We start from the raw sequence: 17684 nt of genomic DNA, 5'->3' as shown, positions 1-17684 counted from the left end.
TGACCGTTTGTGTAAAATGTGTAGCGATAACTGTGTGGAAAACGAATTTCATTTCCTTATCAACTGTAACTTTTATAACAATCTGCGACTGCAACATTTCTCACAAATAGACAATTTATGTATACTATATCAAATGGAGAACATTTTAAATATTTACTATAAAATTGAGAATGGAAATGGGGAATGTGCCAAAGAGACAACAACCCGACCATAGAAAAAAACACAACAGCAGAAGGTCTCCAACAGGTCTTCAATGTAGCGAGAAATTCCCGCACCCGGAGGCGTCCTTCAACTGGCCTTCAACTATGTCAACATCCGAGAAAAACTGCTAAATATCTATTGCAAGCTTTCAGTAAGAGAAAAAATTTCGATAACATTTATTTATTTTTGTTCGTCGTACCATTAAAATTTATGTTTAAAGTAACTTATAGACCCAAAGGGTCGGGTGTTCTCATTATTGTTTTTATATCTCACTATATTATATAATATTTTGTAAAAAACACATGTCACTTTAATAAATAGCGTAAGTCATATTTTCTTTTGAACCTTATCATATTATTATAGAGAGATTTTCTTTAAATGTTCTTCAAAGTTTGAAGTATAATATAATCAGAGTTTAATTTTACTTGTCCGGATAAATGACCATGTATAAAATTTTATTGACCATGTACAAATTTAGCCAGTGGGGTTTATGATGTGAATAAACACTTCATTCAGATAACTGAATGACCATGTTACATAAACACCATGACACATGTTACTTTTAAGTGTATTGGGGGAATTAAGACTTTTAATAAGGGTAATGCATCGGTCACTTCAAAGTTGCAAAAGTTAAGTACCGACATTTATGACTTTATTTGAATAATGGGATAATTTCTCCGGGACTATATAAACAAATTTGTTCAGTTGGAATACTATCTGTTAATTCCAGCTGAACAGGATTTGTGTTTTTATTTAAAGGTTAGTAAACTTCACGCATTCTTTGTAGCAACTTAATCATTTAAATTGGGAAAGTATTTGTGGTTAAAAGTTTATTTTTTTAAATTCAATTATGGTTATACATGTGTTTTTATTTACTTTAAGAAGAGTGACAATATTAGTTAGTTATCTATTCACATGGTTAAAATACAATATAATGTAAAGTAATATTATTGATTTAATTGTCAAATACATTAAAGTATTTTATGTATTTCGTGTATATCAAATCTATGTATTGTTTTTAGAATTCAAAATCAAATTTAACATATTATTTAAAGTTTATAAAATGGCTTGAAATACTAATTAGATTTATTTTTCAGGTACCTTAATACTTAATTCATTTTCAGGGAATGAACAATATACATGAACAATAATTTTTACTATAGTACGAGAAACATTTCAGAGACAATAAAATGTGAATTGTGAATTTTGTGAAATATGTGAAAACTATAATCTGAAAATAGAAACAATGTACTCATTTAATTTAACGGAAAACTTAAATTGTTCAATATCATTTGATTTATTTACAACTTTATTGTATTTGTTAATTATTACTATTTCAATTTGTATTTTTAATTTGATGTTTAATATTGTATTATAATAATTAAAATAGATCTGTTAATTCCAGCTGAACAGGATTTGTGTTTTTATTTAAAGGTACTATTTCTGAAACCCTTGTGGTATGATCCAGTCCTAAACACATACAGCATAAAAACTACTGGTTATCCGCCTATCACATAAAGCTTCATCCCACCTCTCTCTACACCAAGACGAGTTATAGTCAAACCCCAAAAACAACACCCAAAACCAACTATAAAAAGTGGTGCAGGACAAGAATCATTTCCGGTGGATGAAGCTTAGAAGTGGAAAGACAACCAGACGATCACGGAACAACAAGATGAATAACCTACAAGGATTCCACCCATTATCGCCAGTTCCAGGAACCAAAGTTGGTGAAGGAACGATAGCAAAGGAAATCAAAACCATAACAGAAGAAGAAACGGAGGAAGCAAATCCAGACACGAGTGAAAACTTAATTCAACCGGAAGAACAGGGGGCTGCAGCGCCATTACCAAAAACAAAAGACACAGTAACAGGAGGTGCAGGAATAGAGTTTGGAAGCAAGACTAAAAGTAATTATACATTTAATTTTGTACCTAATGTTACCAATGTACCACCAAAATTGAATTATAATTTTCCTACTGTAAGTCAGCCAACAACGTCTACTGCTAATTATTCAAATTTCCCACCATTGATAAATTCAAATCCGGTTGTTAATCATCAACCATTAGTTCAGGCTGCAAGAATGCCTAATGTAATTTCCCTTACCAAATTTACAGAAAAACAATCAGCCAAGCAATGGTGGACATTATTTATGCAATGGGTTTTATACCATTCAATGACAGAAGCAGCGACTCTCGCAGCATTTCCATTTCAGTTAGGAGACAATGTTTTACAATGGTATTTAAATTCAGACGACAGTATTCGTACGTCATTGAATAATTTAAAACAAGCTTTCTTAAAAAGATTTTCTCCTGACAAAACGTTATTTGATACAAATGTTTTATGTATTAAGCAAATACCGGGTGAAAATGTGGACGACTATGTTGCAAGGGTAATCAAACAAACTGCTGAATGTGACATACCGGCAAAAATGATTGTTGGTATTGCTATTCAGGGTTTACGAGGACCTCTTGCAAAAATAGTAATGCCACAGAAACCCAAATCAATGGAAGAGTTGCGAGAAATGACTTTGTTGGCTGAAAAAACTATTAAATGTACTGAATCACCAGATGAATCACTTACAGCAACTATTGTAGGGATGCAAGCTGAAATCGCAAATTTATCTGAAAAATTAAGCGTGGCATCTTTGGCAGCCATTTCAACAATTAATAGAGGAGATTCTGGCAATTCACACAGACAAAATAATTTTCAAAGTCAACCAAGAAATACCAATTCAAATTTTATTTGTTTTCGATGTAATAGACGAAATTGCGATATCAGCAGGTGTCCAGCTAAAAATAAGATTTGTTATAATTGTAATAAGATAGGTCATTTTGGTTCGGCATGTAGATTAGGGCAACGATCAAATAGAGGTCAACAAAACATGAATTCAAGAAATACAAATAATGCATTTCAAAGAAATCAAAATCATTATCCACAAACTTATCCTATTCAACAACAATCATACCCAGCTATTACATATGACCCGAATTATCAAAATCAGCATAATTCACGCTAGGGGTACGCGCCTATCCTTGATAATAATTTTCGGGGTAGGCACAAAGGCAGAATCGCGGATGTAAATTTAACATCATCAATTGAGACAAAGAATAAGATAAACATTAAAATAGGCAATTCAAAAACCTCAGCTTTGATAGACACTGGGTCAGAATTAACATTAGCACATTCCGACTTCTTTTATAAAACTATTTTTTCGGATTACAAGTTAGAAAAGCCAGATTTTAATTTTATTAGAGGAGTAGGAGGTCGTCAATTAGTCTTATTGGGAAAAATAGTTCTACCAATTGCTATTGCTGATAAAAAGTTTACATTTCCTGTTCACATTGTACAAGGCTTGAACCATTCAGTTATAATAGGAATTGATTTTATGGAAAAATATGATGTTTCATTGAATTTTTCAAAAAGAAATTTGTATATTGCGGAAACAGCTACAGTATGTACCATAAATGAAAACAAAGGTTTTGCAAGATCACAAAAGAACCTAAAGTTAAAGCCTCTACATCAAATTGATGTTCCAGTAAAAATTTCAAAATGTGTTGAAAATCAGGTTATATTATTGGAACCAGTAAAACAATTAGAAAATGCTAATTTAATGGCAGCAAAATGTTTAGTTAAAGTTAAACGAGGAAGAGCTATGTTCAAACTTTGTAATCCTACTGACACTGAAATTTTTATCAGATATAATACTATTTTAGCAACCATTTCCAATATAGATACATCTTGCATAATACCATTAGAACAAAATGAAGCTTCCGTAAATAATTTAGAGACATGTCGTGAAAAGGCAAACTTTGAAAAGACTCCAATTCACTTTGACTTATCAGATTCAGAATTAAATTCAGAACAAAAGAGGCAATTACAAGAATTTTTAAAAACGCAAAGGGATGTTTTTGCAACAAATCTTAAGGAATTGGGGAAATCAGACAGATATGCACATAAAATTGAAACTTTTGAATCTACTCCAATTAAAATGCCTTTTTATAGACAAAATCCAGTAATGCAAAAAGAAATTGACAGACAAGTTAATGAATTAATAGAAGCAGGAATTGTAATTGAATCTAACAGTGAATATCATTCACCTGTAGTTTTAGTAAAAAAAGGAGACGGCACGTTTCGTTTTTGTTGTGATTATAGAAAAATCAATCTTCAGACACGCCCAATTTTTCATCCTCTACCCCGGCTAGAATCGGTATTTGACTGTCTAGCAGAATCAGAAGCTCACATTTTCAGTTCGTTTGATTTACATTCAGGATATTTTCAAATTCAGATTGACCCAGAAACAAGACACAAAACAGCTTTCATTACTAGAAATGGAATCTATGAATGGACGCGAATGCCAATGGGTCTGAAAAATAGTTGTGTGTCTTTTCAAATGATAATGAGTCAAATCTTAAGGGGGTTAAATTGGAAAAACGTACTAGTATACGTAGATGATATTCTCGTGTTCAGCAAAAATTTTGATGAACATCTACAACATCTCCGTCTTTTGTTCGATAGGTTAAGGGACGCAAACTTAACACTAAAGCCTTCAAAATGTAGCTTTGCCGTTAAACAAGTCAAATTCTTAGGACATATAGTTTCAAAGGAAGGCATTCAAGTCAATCCAGCAAAAACTAAAGCTATAAGTACCTATCCGGTTCCTAAAACCCAAACTCAACTACGATCTTTTCTTGGGGCAGCAAATTATTATCGCAGATTTATAAACAATTTTTCTTCAATTACAAATCCACTCAATCAATTGTTAAGAAAGAATATCCCTTTTGAATGGACTTCAGAAACACAGGTAGCATTTGAAAAATTGAAACAAGCATTAGTAACAGCCCCAATATTAGTTCATGCAAAGATGAACAAACCTTTTCATGTTACTGCTGATGCATCAAATAGTGCAATAGGATATTATCTGTCACAATTAGATGAAACAGGTAGAGAACATGTTATAGCATATGGGGGTAGATCTTTATCTAAGGCAGAAAGAAACTGGTCTACTTCAGATCTAGAATGTTTAGCTGTTTTAGAAGCGATTCGAGAACACAGGTCATATTTAACTGTGGAATTCACAGTTTTTACTGATCACAAGGCTTTGCAATATTTAATGCAGCAAAAACGCGTAACTGGACGGTTAGCGAGATGGGCTTTAGAACTTCAAGAGTTCAATTTTAAGATTGTACACAAACCTGGTAGGCAAAATGTAGTAGCAGATGCTCTAAGCCGTAGGCATTATGACAATGCAGAAATAAATGCATGTGTAGTAGAAAATGAACGTGTAGAAGTGCAGTTCTTTTATGATAACACTCCAATCATTTCCTCCATCGAAACAAATCAGGTAGATGAAACTTTAAACGATTTGCCAGCCATCGGTAAATTACAAAAAGAGTGCCCAGATATTAGAGATATATATTTATACAAAGAACAAAATCAGTTACCCAAAGAGGACAAAAGAAAAAGAAAAGTAATAGCTACATCTGAATATTATGATTTATGCAATGGGGTTTTGTACCATTGGTTTCAGAAAAGATTAAGAAAACTAACAAAAGAAGAACGCTTGATACGACAAATCGTGTTACCTAAAGTTCTCCGGAAAGATGCATTAAGAGCATTTCATGATAATGAGGTAGGGGGTGCCCATTTAGGTATTGAAAAAGTCATGGCGGCAATGAAAGAACGATATCATTGGGAACATATGCACCAGGATGTATATGATTTTATACATTCTTGTGACAGATGTCAAAGAATAAAGAAAGACCAGCACATTCGACCACCTCCTTTAACATCAATGCCAATTGATGGTCCTTTTGAAAGATGGCATATTGATTTTCTTAAACTTTCAAAAACCAAACAAGGTTACCAGTACGTTTTATTAGTGGTAGATTCTTTTACAAGATGGATAGAGGGGTTCCCAATGAAAAATCAAGAAGCAACAGAAGTTGCTAAGGTATTATTTGAACAAATATTTTCAAGATTTGGAGCACCATCTAAAATTGTCAGTGATTTAGGTAAACAATTTACATCAAATCTTATTCATGCTCTTTCTGAAATTTTTGACATTAAACAACATTTCACATCAGCTTATCATCCACAAACAAATAGCTTTTGCGAAAGAAACAATCGAACGTTAATTCAATCTTTAAGGGCATATTGTGATAAAGATCAAGAAAACTGGCCTGCAAAATTGCCAGGTATTTTAATGGCATTTAGAAATTCACCATGTACTCAGTCAACTGAACATTCACCTTATTTTTTGGTTTTTGGAAAAGAAATGCGATTACCTTTTGATGTCGCAATAGAACCTAAAAATAATTTGCAAAAGAACGCCAAAGAATACATTAATGAGGTAATTGAAAATTTAAGAATTACAAGAGAAATTGCAAAAGAAAATGTAAAGATAAGGCAAGAAAAAAGTAAAGAATACTATGATAGAAAAACTGCAGAACCTGAATTTAGACTTCATGATAAAGTGTTGTTGCGTCTGCATCGAACTCCAGTTGGGAAATCTCCAAAATTAATAGACAAATATGAAGGCCCGTACTATATTACAAAAATTGGACCAAATTATACCTTTAGATTACGCAAATGTAGTGATCATAAAGAATTAAAGTCCGTGGTAAATGCAAGCCGACTTAAACATTATTCAAATCCGAGAAATCACAGAGCAGAAAAACCTGGGGAAGGGTTAGAAAAATTAAATGCTTCTTATAGTGAAACAGAAGATAATGCAAAAAGTAATGATTATCAAACTGCCAAAGAGCAGGAGTTACCTTCAGAGGAGGTACACCAGGTCAATGATACACAAAATGAAAATCGAGACCAAAATATAAGGGATAGTGGAAATGACGAATTAATAGATACTATAGACGAAAATGAAATATATTTTCCAGTAGATAAATTACTCAAGATAAATAATCGTAATGGTATACGTCATTTCTATGTTAAATGGTTAGATGGTTCCAAAACTTGGGAACCAGAGCAGAATTTACCTGAGACAATAATTGAAGATTATTTTGTAACGCATACGCAGCAAGGCAAAGTAAGAAAACGTAAAAAGCCATCATTTATCAGAAGAGTTGAAAATAAACCTGAACATCAATAGTTACATAATAAGAGTATTTTCAAAATTGTAATTCTACTAGTGTAAGGTATGCTGTCCAACTTCATAGCTATATTTGTTTTAAATTTTTTTTTTTTCTTAATCAAAACCTGTACAAAATTTTGTGGATTGGTCATAGTTTTTTTTGTAACAGATTAGTCTGTTGTTTAAAAGTACTTGAGTTTTGTGCCTGATCAACACATTACTCAAAAATGACTAAATCCACACATTTTTTTTATTTTAGGACAACCATGGGCAGCTACACTATACTGGTTGTTTATTTTGCTAATGACTCTTGTGACAATGTGTTCATCAATTAACACAGATTCAGGTTCAACTTTGAAAGTGGATGGTACGTTGCAACGTATTAATTACGGCACGGTTTTTAAAGATAATGGACATATTATTATAAGTAATGAATATTGGCGACATACTTTTGAAGTTCCATTACCAACATTGCATTCTATACAACCATTTGTAAATACTTGTGGAAAAATTCCTGGCAACGCATGTAATAGTGTTAAAAGCATCATAACTAACATTAATATTATTCAACAAGAAACGAGGGCTAAAATTGCACATCTTTTTACTTTCATACAATCACATATACCAATTATCAATATTAAAAAGAAATCAAAACGCGCATTGCTACCTTTCATTGGTAGTCTTTCAAAATCATTCTTTGGGACAGCTACAATGGATGATGTAAATTTACTAGCATCACACTTAAATGCATTGCAAAAACAAAGTATAAAAATGGCAAATGCTTTAAGTCAACATGGCTCTCATCTTTCATCTTACATGACAACATCAAACAGACGCATGGACAATATTCAATTCGAAGTAATGAAAAATTATTATGCAATTGGAAATATTACTAAGAATTTTCAGTCTACTATTACAAATATTGAAACTCACATTCTAGATTTGACAAATTTACTAAATATGCAAAGTTATAAAGCTTCATCCATATCTAGTGAAGTAAATACAGTTATATCTTCTTTGCAAAGTTTGATTGAAGGAAAATTAACACCTGTTTTGATACCCATTTATTCATTGCATAAAACTATACAGGACATCAACCATATATTAGCAACAAATTACTCAAGATTTACTTTAGTAAATAAAGAACCTCAATGGTACTATCAGCATGCTACATTTCATTTTGGGACAGATATCGATACAAATAGTATTTATATAACAATTAAATTTCCAGTTTCCCCTGAAAAGGAACCTCTCAAGCTGTATGAAATAATTTCTTTGCCGGTTCCAATAAATGCTACTTCATCTCACGCAACAATGTTGTTAAACCTACCACAATATTTAGCCATTACTTCACACCAACAATATTATGTCACAATGGAAAAAGCAGATTTGGCAACTTGTAAAAAACATGGCACTTATTTATGCAGTTTCAACAAAGCTCTTACACCAGTAACACAAATGTCTTGTGTCATGGGCTTATTTGCAAATGATAAGTCGGTAGTAAACAAATTTTGTGATTTTCGTTTCATGGAAAATCATTTGTCACCCATAGCTATTGAATTATCAGCAACATCAGTTTTAATTTATAACAGTTTTAATCTAGTAATTGATTGTCCAAAATATCAGGATATTAAACATGGATGTTCCATGTGTGTCATGACTTTACCTTGTCAGTGTTCGATAACAACTAAACACTGGTATTTTCCTCCAAGACTTGTTAAATGTCATAAACAATTAAATAAAACTGAAGTTTTTCATCCAATTAATTTAGCTTTACTACAACAATTTTTTAATGAATCTAAATTAATTTCTCTGGCAGCAGATTCTGTGTTTTCTAAACAAGTAAATGTTTTATTACCAATGTTTAATATGTATAATCATTCGTTTCAAGAAAGAGTTGTAGCTGACCAAAAATTGCATTTAAATATGAAAAAAATGGTTCAAGCTGCTAAAAATGATGAACAAATCTTCCAATCTTTAACTGAACCTTTACTAGAAGGAGAAATAAATGTCAAATCTGTTTGGCCCGATACAAATGGTATTTTAGTATTATGTACATTGGGTCTTACAATTTTAACATCAATAGCATGTATTTTATCTATGATGAAGATACGGAAATTATCTACAACTTTATTAATTTTACAGCAAACATCACATGTTCGTTCGGAAAAATTACCTTCATTCGTATATTCAAACCCAACCAATAAAATTCAAAAATCAACGGTTCCATCAATAAGTTCAATTTTGGAATGGGATCATTTAATTCTTGCATTGCTTATATGTACAATTATAATGCTTATCTTTATTCTTTTCATCATAGTAAGACGACGAAATAGAGGAACTACTGTTTTGTTAGAATTAACGTCGGGTAAACATTGTGTTATCATTCCACTCATTTACCTGCCTTTGTGCCCATCATTCTTAAACATCGAACCCCCTTTTCATATTTCTAATTTTACATTATCAGATTTTTCATCGTGTAATTTGAAGACAGACTGGACGGGATTTAAAATTAAAAATGTTCTAAATGAGCAATCTTTGGAAATACAAAATGTTATTAATTTATCTTGGATTAACTGGTATAAAACATCAAAGGTACTAAAACATCCTTATATGGCATACATTCTATTACAACATGATGGGTTGCTGACACCATTACCAGATATTAAAGTTCAGGAAAACATACAGTATTTTAAAAATGATAAATGATTACATTAAATTTCTTGTTGACATATTTCATATCTATTTTTGATTTTTTCAGGATTATTTAAGTTGAAGATAGGCACCATTATTTGTTCATCAATTCCAAAATATGTTAAAGATATAAATGGGTGCACAACACAGGCATTTCCTGGTGCCACAATTGCAAGGTTGAGTGATTATGTATCGTCCAATAAAATAAATCTCAAAAATAAAGATTTCATCATTGTTCATGTAGGATCTAATAATATTGCACAAAACCATTCAGTTGACATGATAATTTCCTATTATAGTGATTTGATACATAATATTCAAATCAAAAGCAAGGCGAAAATTATAATAACTTCCATCTTACCACGATTGATAGATCACAATAGTACAGCAGAAAATGTAAGATTAGTAAATTCACAGTTGAAAAAGTTATGTGTCCGGCGAAATATTCAATTTTCAAATATTTATAAGTCCTTTTTATGTAACAATTTACCAGACGCTTCTTTGTATGCTCCAAGAGATGGTTTACACTTAAATTTCACTGGAACTTCACTGTTACGGAAGAAGTTCATTAATATTATTCGCCATTTAAGTATAAAATGTTAATATTAATATGCATATATATATATACTTTTGTTTGTGTGTTGATCTATTTGTAGTTGCCTTAATTGTCTGTTTTTCTTCTTTAGGGAAATCTCATCCAGAACACGATGTTATTTTCCAATGTTACTGTTCCAGATCTGCATACATTTGGAACGGATATCAGTCATATTCCTAACAACCCACATATGTTGTTTGGAAGGACAATTTTTAATTTTTTTTAAGAATAAAACGGATATTTTTCTTCTACATGCTTCATTTTTATTTTTGTTTATTTGTACATTATAATCTAAATATATATGTGTTGTTGATTTGTCTTTTCCCTAAAATTTTGGAGCTCCAAAATTAAATGGAGTGGGGGAGTATTATTATAGAGAGATTTTCTTTAAATGTTCTTCAAAGTTTGAAGTATAATATAATCAGAGTTTAATTTTACTTGTCCGGATAAATGACCATGTATAAAATTTTATTGACCATGTACAAATTTAGCCAGTGGGGTTTATGATGTGAATAAACACTTCATTCAGATAACTGAATGACCATGTTACATAAACACCATGACACATGTTACTTTTAAGTGTATTGGGGGAATTAAGACTTTTAATAAGGGTAATGCATCGGTCACTTCAAAGTTGCAAAAGTTAAGTACCGACATTTATGACTTTATTTGAATAATGGGATAATTTCTCCGGGACTATATAAACAAATTTGTTCAGTTGGAATACTATCTGTTAATTCCAGCTGAACAGGATTTGTGTTTTTATTTAAAGGTTAGTAAACTTCACGCATTCTTTGTAGCAACTTAATCATTTAAATTGGGAAAGTATTTGTGGTTAAAAGTTTATTTTTTTAAATTCAATTATGGTTATACATGTGTTTTTATTTACTTTAAGAAGAGTGACAATATTAGTTAGTTATCTATTCACATGGTTAAAATACAATATAATGTAAAGTAATATTATTGATTTAATTGTCAAATACATTAAAGTATTTTATGTATTTCGTGTATATCAAATCTATGTATTGTTTTTAGAATTCAAAATCAAATTTAACATATTATTTAAAGTTTATAAAATGGCTTGAAATACTAATTAGATTTATTTTTCAGGTACCTTAATACTTAATTCATTTTCAGGGAATGAACAATATACATGAACAATAATTTTTACTATAGTACGAGAAACATTTCAGAGACAATAAAATGTGAATTGTGAATTTTGTGAAATATGTGAAAACTATAATCTGAAAATAGAAACAATGTACTCATTTAATTTAACGGAAAACTTAAATTGTTCAATATCATTTGATTTATTTACAACTTTATTGTATTTGTTAATTATTACTATTTCAATTTGTATTTTTAATTTGATGTTTAATATTGTATTATAATAATTAAAATAGATCTGTTAATTCCAGCTGAACAGGATTTGTGTTTTTATTTAAAGGTACTATTTCTGAAACCCTTGTGGTATGATCCAGTCCTAAACACATACAGCATAAAAACTACTGGTTATCCGCCTATCACATAAAGCTTCATCCCACCTCTCTCTACACCAAGACGAGTTATAGTCAAACCCCAAAAACAACACCCAAAACCAACTATAAAAATATGGTATGTCAACCGGGAGCTAATGCTGCAAATGCTATATTAAAGCATAGGCTGCATTTGATATAGCATATGCTGTATTAATTATAGCATATAGTAGTGCTGTATGAATTATAGCATATGCTTATAGCCTAAGCAACATTAATTACAGCATAGGGTACATAAATTATAGCTTAAGCTGTATATATAGTTTATATAGCATATGCTGTATATTAAATGTAGCAAACGCAAAATAATTTACTTTTTACCCGCTTTCCGTTCGCAATAAATAACCGTCGATGGACTTTTGTCTGAGCATGTTGGAAGAAAAATTGCTGTCCCTTTTCAATCTACCGGTAATTTCATTGTCCAGTGGCAAGTTACATTGATATTTTTTCATCCCGGACGGTATCTATTACAGGACATACCTATTGTATTTATTGTAAATGTTCTCGCCCTGTACATGTATGTAATACTTGCAACTGGAAATTAAGCAAAAGTATGAGTACTTAATGAATACTTGTATATTATTATTATTATTATTTTTTATTTTAAAGACTCTCAGGGGGATAAGTATTAACAAATGGGATTATCCTCTTGAAATAAAAATTATTGATTTAAGATATTTTTCAATCATTCAGTTTGTGTCAGACTATTGGGGTGTCGGACTAATGGGGTGTCGGACTATTTGGGTGTCGGCCCAATGTGATGTCCGACTATTGTGGTGTCGGACTAATGGGGCATCGGAATAACGGGTTGCCCCGAAACTAGGTAATAATTATCCTGCTGTGCCCTATTTTTGACATTTTAACCTATGATGTCTGTTTGTTTTGTTCACGCATCGTTGTCTATATAATCTAGAATTTGACTAGTGCGACTGTCATACAAGTGAGAGGTTTAGCTACTTATAAAACCAAACTCAATCCTCTATTTGCTACACAAGAAAAATGGCTGTACCAAGTCAGGAATATGACAGTTGTTATCTATTTGTTTGATGTGTTTGAGCTTTTGATTTTGATATTCAAGTTGATTAGTGGGGACTTTAACGGTTTTGAATTTTCCTCAATGTTCAGTATTTTTGTGATTTTACTTTCTATTAAAAGGGGCATATATACAACCAAAGACACTACATCAGATTAATAAAACATCATGGTATGGTTCAATAAATGTCATTTTTAAAATACTTGGTATTGACTATACAACTGCTATAAAATGTTCCATTTCAGTTGTGAATCGTTATAGAAATTATATACAAAGCAAGCTATCAATATTGTTTATTAGCTGTTGGAAAAAAAACAAATCGATGAATTTTCAGACAGTAAACTTTTATATAAAACAAATTGTGGTTTTCAAAAATATCCCAGTAACATTAATTGATCAAGACTTTTGAACTTAGAAGAAGTTTTATCAAGTTACGTGTATCTTCTCATTAGTTACAAATAGAATTAGGTAGATATCACGGTATTCCCCGAATTAACAGAATATGTAATAAATGTTCTTCCAATATTGTCGGAGAATAAAGGCTAATTTTTTAATTGTATTTTATTGCATTACAAAGAGGTCACAGTGATAGAAATTGTATCATGTTTGCTAGTATTGGAATATGTAGTCTTATTTAAATCATATGAGCAGTCAAAACAAAATCATTTGGTTATTTAGCAGTGAAGATTTATTTAGTTAAATAATTTACTTTTGATTGGACATTGAGAAATATCTATATTCATCTGAATGACACAAACATACTAGCCGATTTAACAGAAAAAAATATGTTTAGATACATTATTTATTCAAATGATCTCACGAATATCCTTGAGGCATCGTCCCCTGATATCAATTTTATAATTTTGTTAGTCTACATCGGTTATTCAAACCAGCACATAACAGATTTCTTTATTTTGAAAAGGCTTTAAACGGTAAAATATTATCGGGGTCGTCTCCGTTTTTGTTTTTTTTCTGAAATTATCGTCGAATCCCAGCAGACGAATTTTAGCATGGGATTGCATTGCATTGTTTGTCTTTATTTCTTTTATGTTTTAAAGCACTCATTGAATTAACTATCTACATAAAAATGCAAGATACATCCTATAAAAAGTATGAAAGTTTGAAATTACACACGGAACCGAATATGTTTTACTATATCTACAAATTGATGTCTGATTTTTGACTAATGAGAATAGTGGAAATTATCTGATGCAGTCCTGTCGAGCATCAAAATGTTTTTGTCTGCAAGTCAGATCCCGTAGGAATTCAGCAGCTGACAAGTGACCAGTTCAAATTCTTTTATATTCAGTGTAAGTTCAATCAATCACAACTTTCCAAAGAAGAAAATGTCAAACAAAGGATTTGATTCGTTTCTTAGAGAGTTAAAATTAAGAAATAATTCGGGCTTGAATATATCGTGATTTTACCAGGGGTTGTCCCTTTATCATTTATGGCGATATTTTACTATATATATCGTGATTTTACCATGGGTTGGCCCTTATTCAGTTGATGCAAAATATTTTACCCTGAGCGATAGCGGGTAAAATATCGACATAAAAGGACAACCCTGTGTAAAATCATGATATAATTTCAAACCCCATGAATAAATACAGCAAAAAATACAGCAATTCTCTTGAATCAAAGCGATCTAGGTGGAGGCAAATATTTGCCATTCTCATAAATAAATGCATTATAAAATTGGCTTGAAAGAAAGGAGCAAACTGAAATAGTGACATACGTAAACCTAGTATGGGCAGAAATAAACATCTCTGGCACAAACAAGATCTGTGTGGTAGTTACTATAGACCCCCATCAGATAAAGGTACATCTTTGGAACAACTCAAAATCTCCTTAAATAGACTAGATAATACAACAATCACTAATATATGGTTAGGAGGGGACTTTAATCTTGGACACATAGACTGGTCAATACCAGCATTCATCTTAGGCAAACCAGATGCTAAACAACATCAGCTTTTATTAGACATAATATCAAATCATAACTTGCACCAAGCCACAGACAAACCAACACGTAAAGACAGAATATCAGATCTCATTCTTGTAAACAATCCAACTAGCATCAATAAACTTAACACTTTACCACCTATTGGCTCAGCAGATCACGATATATTTAGTTTATGTAGAAATGGACACCTGGCTTAAAAGAGTAAGAGAAACACCAAGAAAAATACTTAAATATAAAGAAGCAAACTGGAACAACATAAAAAATGACCTTACTACAACAATTAATACCATCAATAAATTGTATGACTCGAGTGATGCAGATACACTATGGAACACCTTCAAAAACAATCTTCTCAAATCAATAGAGTCAAATGTACCTCACAAAATGCTCACATACAAGCATAGACTACCGTGGATAAACAACAACCTTAGGAAACTCATTAACAAGAAAAATAAGTGTTATAAAAACAGAAATAGAAATCTTTCTAAATACAAGAAACTAAAACAAACAGTCCAAAAAGAACAAAAGAAGGCATACTGGAACTACATAGAACATATTTTTTTGTGATTTACCAATCAATGAACCGGACCAAAATCAGTCCACAAACACAAAACCAAAAAAGTTATTTCAGTTCATCAAAAGCACTAGAAATGATAATACAGGATTTCGCCTCTCAAAAGAAGGTATACTTGTAACAGACACTACTGAAAAAGCAGACATTCTTACTCAACAATTTCAGTCAGTATTTACTAACGAACCACCATCAAATATTCCGGATAAGGGTCTAAGTCCATACACAAAAACGCCAGAAATAAACATCACAACACCAGGTGTCGAAAAATTGTTACATGAACTTGTTACATGAACTAAGTCCACACAAAGCAAGTGGCCCAGATAACATCAGTGGACGTGTATTAAAAGCCCAAATAGCACCTATCCTTACCACCATATTTACTAAATCTCTGGAATCGGGGAAAAAACCCAAAAGACTGGAAACATGCAATTGTTGCACCAGCATTTAAAAAGGGGCGAACGATACAAAGCTGAAAATTATAGACCAATTACACTCACTTCTATTTGTTGTAAATTGATGGAGCATATTGTGACAAGTAACATCATGACCTATTTAGAGGCAAATAACATACTCTACGACCTCCAACATGGTTTCCGAACATCGAGATCATGTGAATCACAACTAATTCAATTTATACAAGAACTTCATAACAACAACAGCAAAAATATACAAACAGACCTCGTTATTATGGATTTTGCCAAGGCCTTTGAAAAGGTACCCCACAAACGTCTACTCTACAAACTAAAATACTTTGGCATTCAAGGTAACACTCTAAAATGGATTCAGGCTTTCTTATTAGACCGTACGCAAACAGTGGTTATAGATGGTATAACATCAAATACAGCACCAGTGACATCAGGCGTCCCCCAAGGAACTGTCCTTGGGCCTATACTCTTTTTAATTTACATTAACGATTTTCCAGAATACCTCGAACACAGCAAATTACGACTCCTTGCTGATGATAGTATTATATACCGAGAAATTACATGTCAACAAGACTGCACAAATTTACAAAAAGATCTTAATGCAGCAGCTAAATGGGATGCTGATTGGCTCATGGCCTTCCATCCAGGAAAATGCACAATCTTAACCATCACACCAAAAAAGAAACAATTTAAACACGATTACATCCTACATAACCATATTTTAGAACCAGTAACATCTGCAAAATATCTCGGCGTAACCCTACAGTCCAACTTAAAATGGAACAATCACTACGACAACATCAAATCAAATGCAAATAAATCTTTTGGCTTCCTGAGACGAAACTTAAAATTTTTTAACACCAGTATCAAATCCCCTGCTTACCAATCAACAGTGAGACCAAAACTTGAATACGCCTGTAGTTTATGGGATCCACACACAGCAGAATATAAAAATAAGCTAGAAATGGTACAGAGGCGTGCGGCCCGATATGTATGTAACAATTACCACAACACCAGTAGTGTTACATCCATGTTAAACGAACTACAATGGCCCTCACTCACTGAGCGCCGCCTCAAAACCAAACTTATCATGTTCTACAAGGTCATCCATGGACTCATTGCAATCCCATCACTAGTCCTCATACCATCAGAACAAGAAAATTACATACTCAAACATTTCGGCAAATATCCACCTCTAAAGACAGCTACAAATGGTCATTCTTTCTGCAAACAATCATCCAATGGAACTTGTTACCACAAGTTGTGGTAGCATGTCAAACCATTGAAACCTATACAGAACAGTTGACACCAACTATTCTCCACAACATTATTTAATTCTATAAATAACAATGTACATATTTGTTTTAATCACTTGTTGTTTTCTTTCATGTTAATATCATCAAGTATTCTACAAATTTAAAGATAAATTTTTGCTCATATTTTTAATCATATATTAATGAAGCTGTAACTGTATACCAGAAGAAGAAGAAATGAAACAGATAAAACCTCAGTCCGAGATTACTGACGGTCCCAGCTTGTCTGGCAAAACAGCCATTGGACGTCAGAGTAAT

The 17684-nt window shown here is 31.9% G+C and overlaps 2 protein-coding genes across 3 annotated transcripts in view; both read left to right on the top strand.

The window, feature by feature from the left end:
- The first annotated feature begins 585 nt into the window (after positions 1-585).
- LOC139491690 (uncharacterized) lies at positions 586-12128 on the top strand. Of its 2 annotated transcripts, none has more exons than XM_071279500.1 (2): positions 586-2111; positions 7551-12128. In XM_071279500.1, exons 1-2 carry the CDS (start codon positions 1829-1831, stop codon positions 9998-10000), a joined length of 2733 nt encoding a protein of 910 aa, XP_071135601.1. In that variant the 5' UTR covers positions 586-1828; the 3' UTR covers positions 10001-12128. The 2 variants fall into 2 exon arrangements, with proteins under 2 accessions (XP_071135601.1, XP_071135603.1); XM_071279502.1 differs by having other exon boundaries at positions 592-2111; positions 10053-12128.
- Positions 12129-14345: 2217 nt separating this feature from the next.
- Positions 14346-17684, top strand: part of LOC139492255 (tubby-related protein 3-like) — a 104104-nt gene continuing 100765 nt past the window's right edge. The window contains exon 1 of the mRNA XM_071280461.1: positions 14346-14458. The gene's annotated coding sequence lies outside the window, so the exon portion shown is untranslated. The remainder of the gene's footprint in view (positions 14459-17684) is intronic.

This window comes from Mytilus edulis, chromosome 10, assembly GCF_963676685.1.
Source record: "Mytilus edulis chromosome 10, xbMytEdul2.2, whole genome shotgun sequence".
Lineage (NCBI taxonomy): Eukaryota > Metazoa > Mollusca > Bivalvia > Mytilida > Mytilidae > Mytilus > Mytilus edulis.
This window is presented reverse-complemented; position numbering and strand designations above follow the sequence as displayed.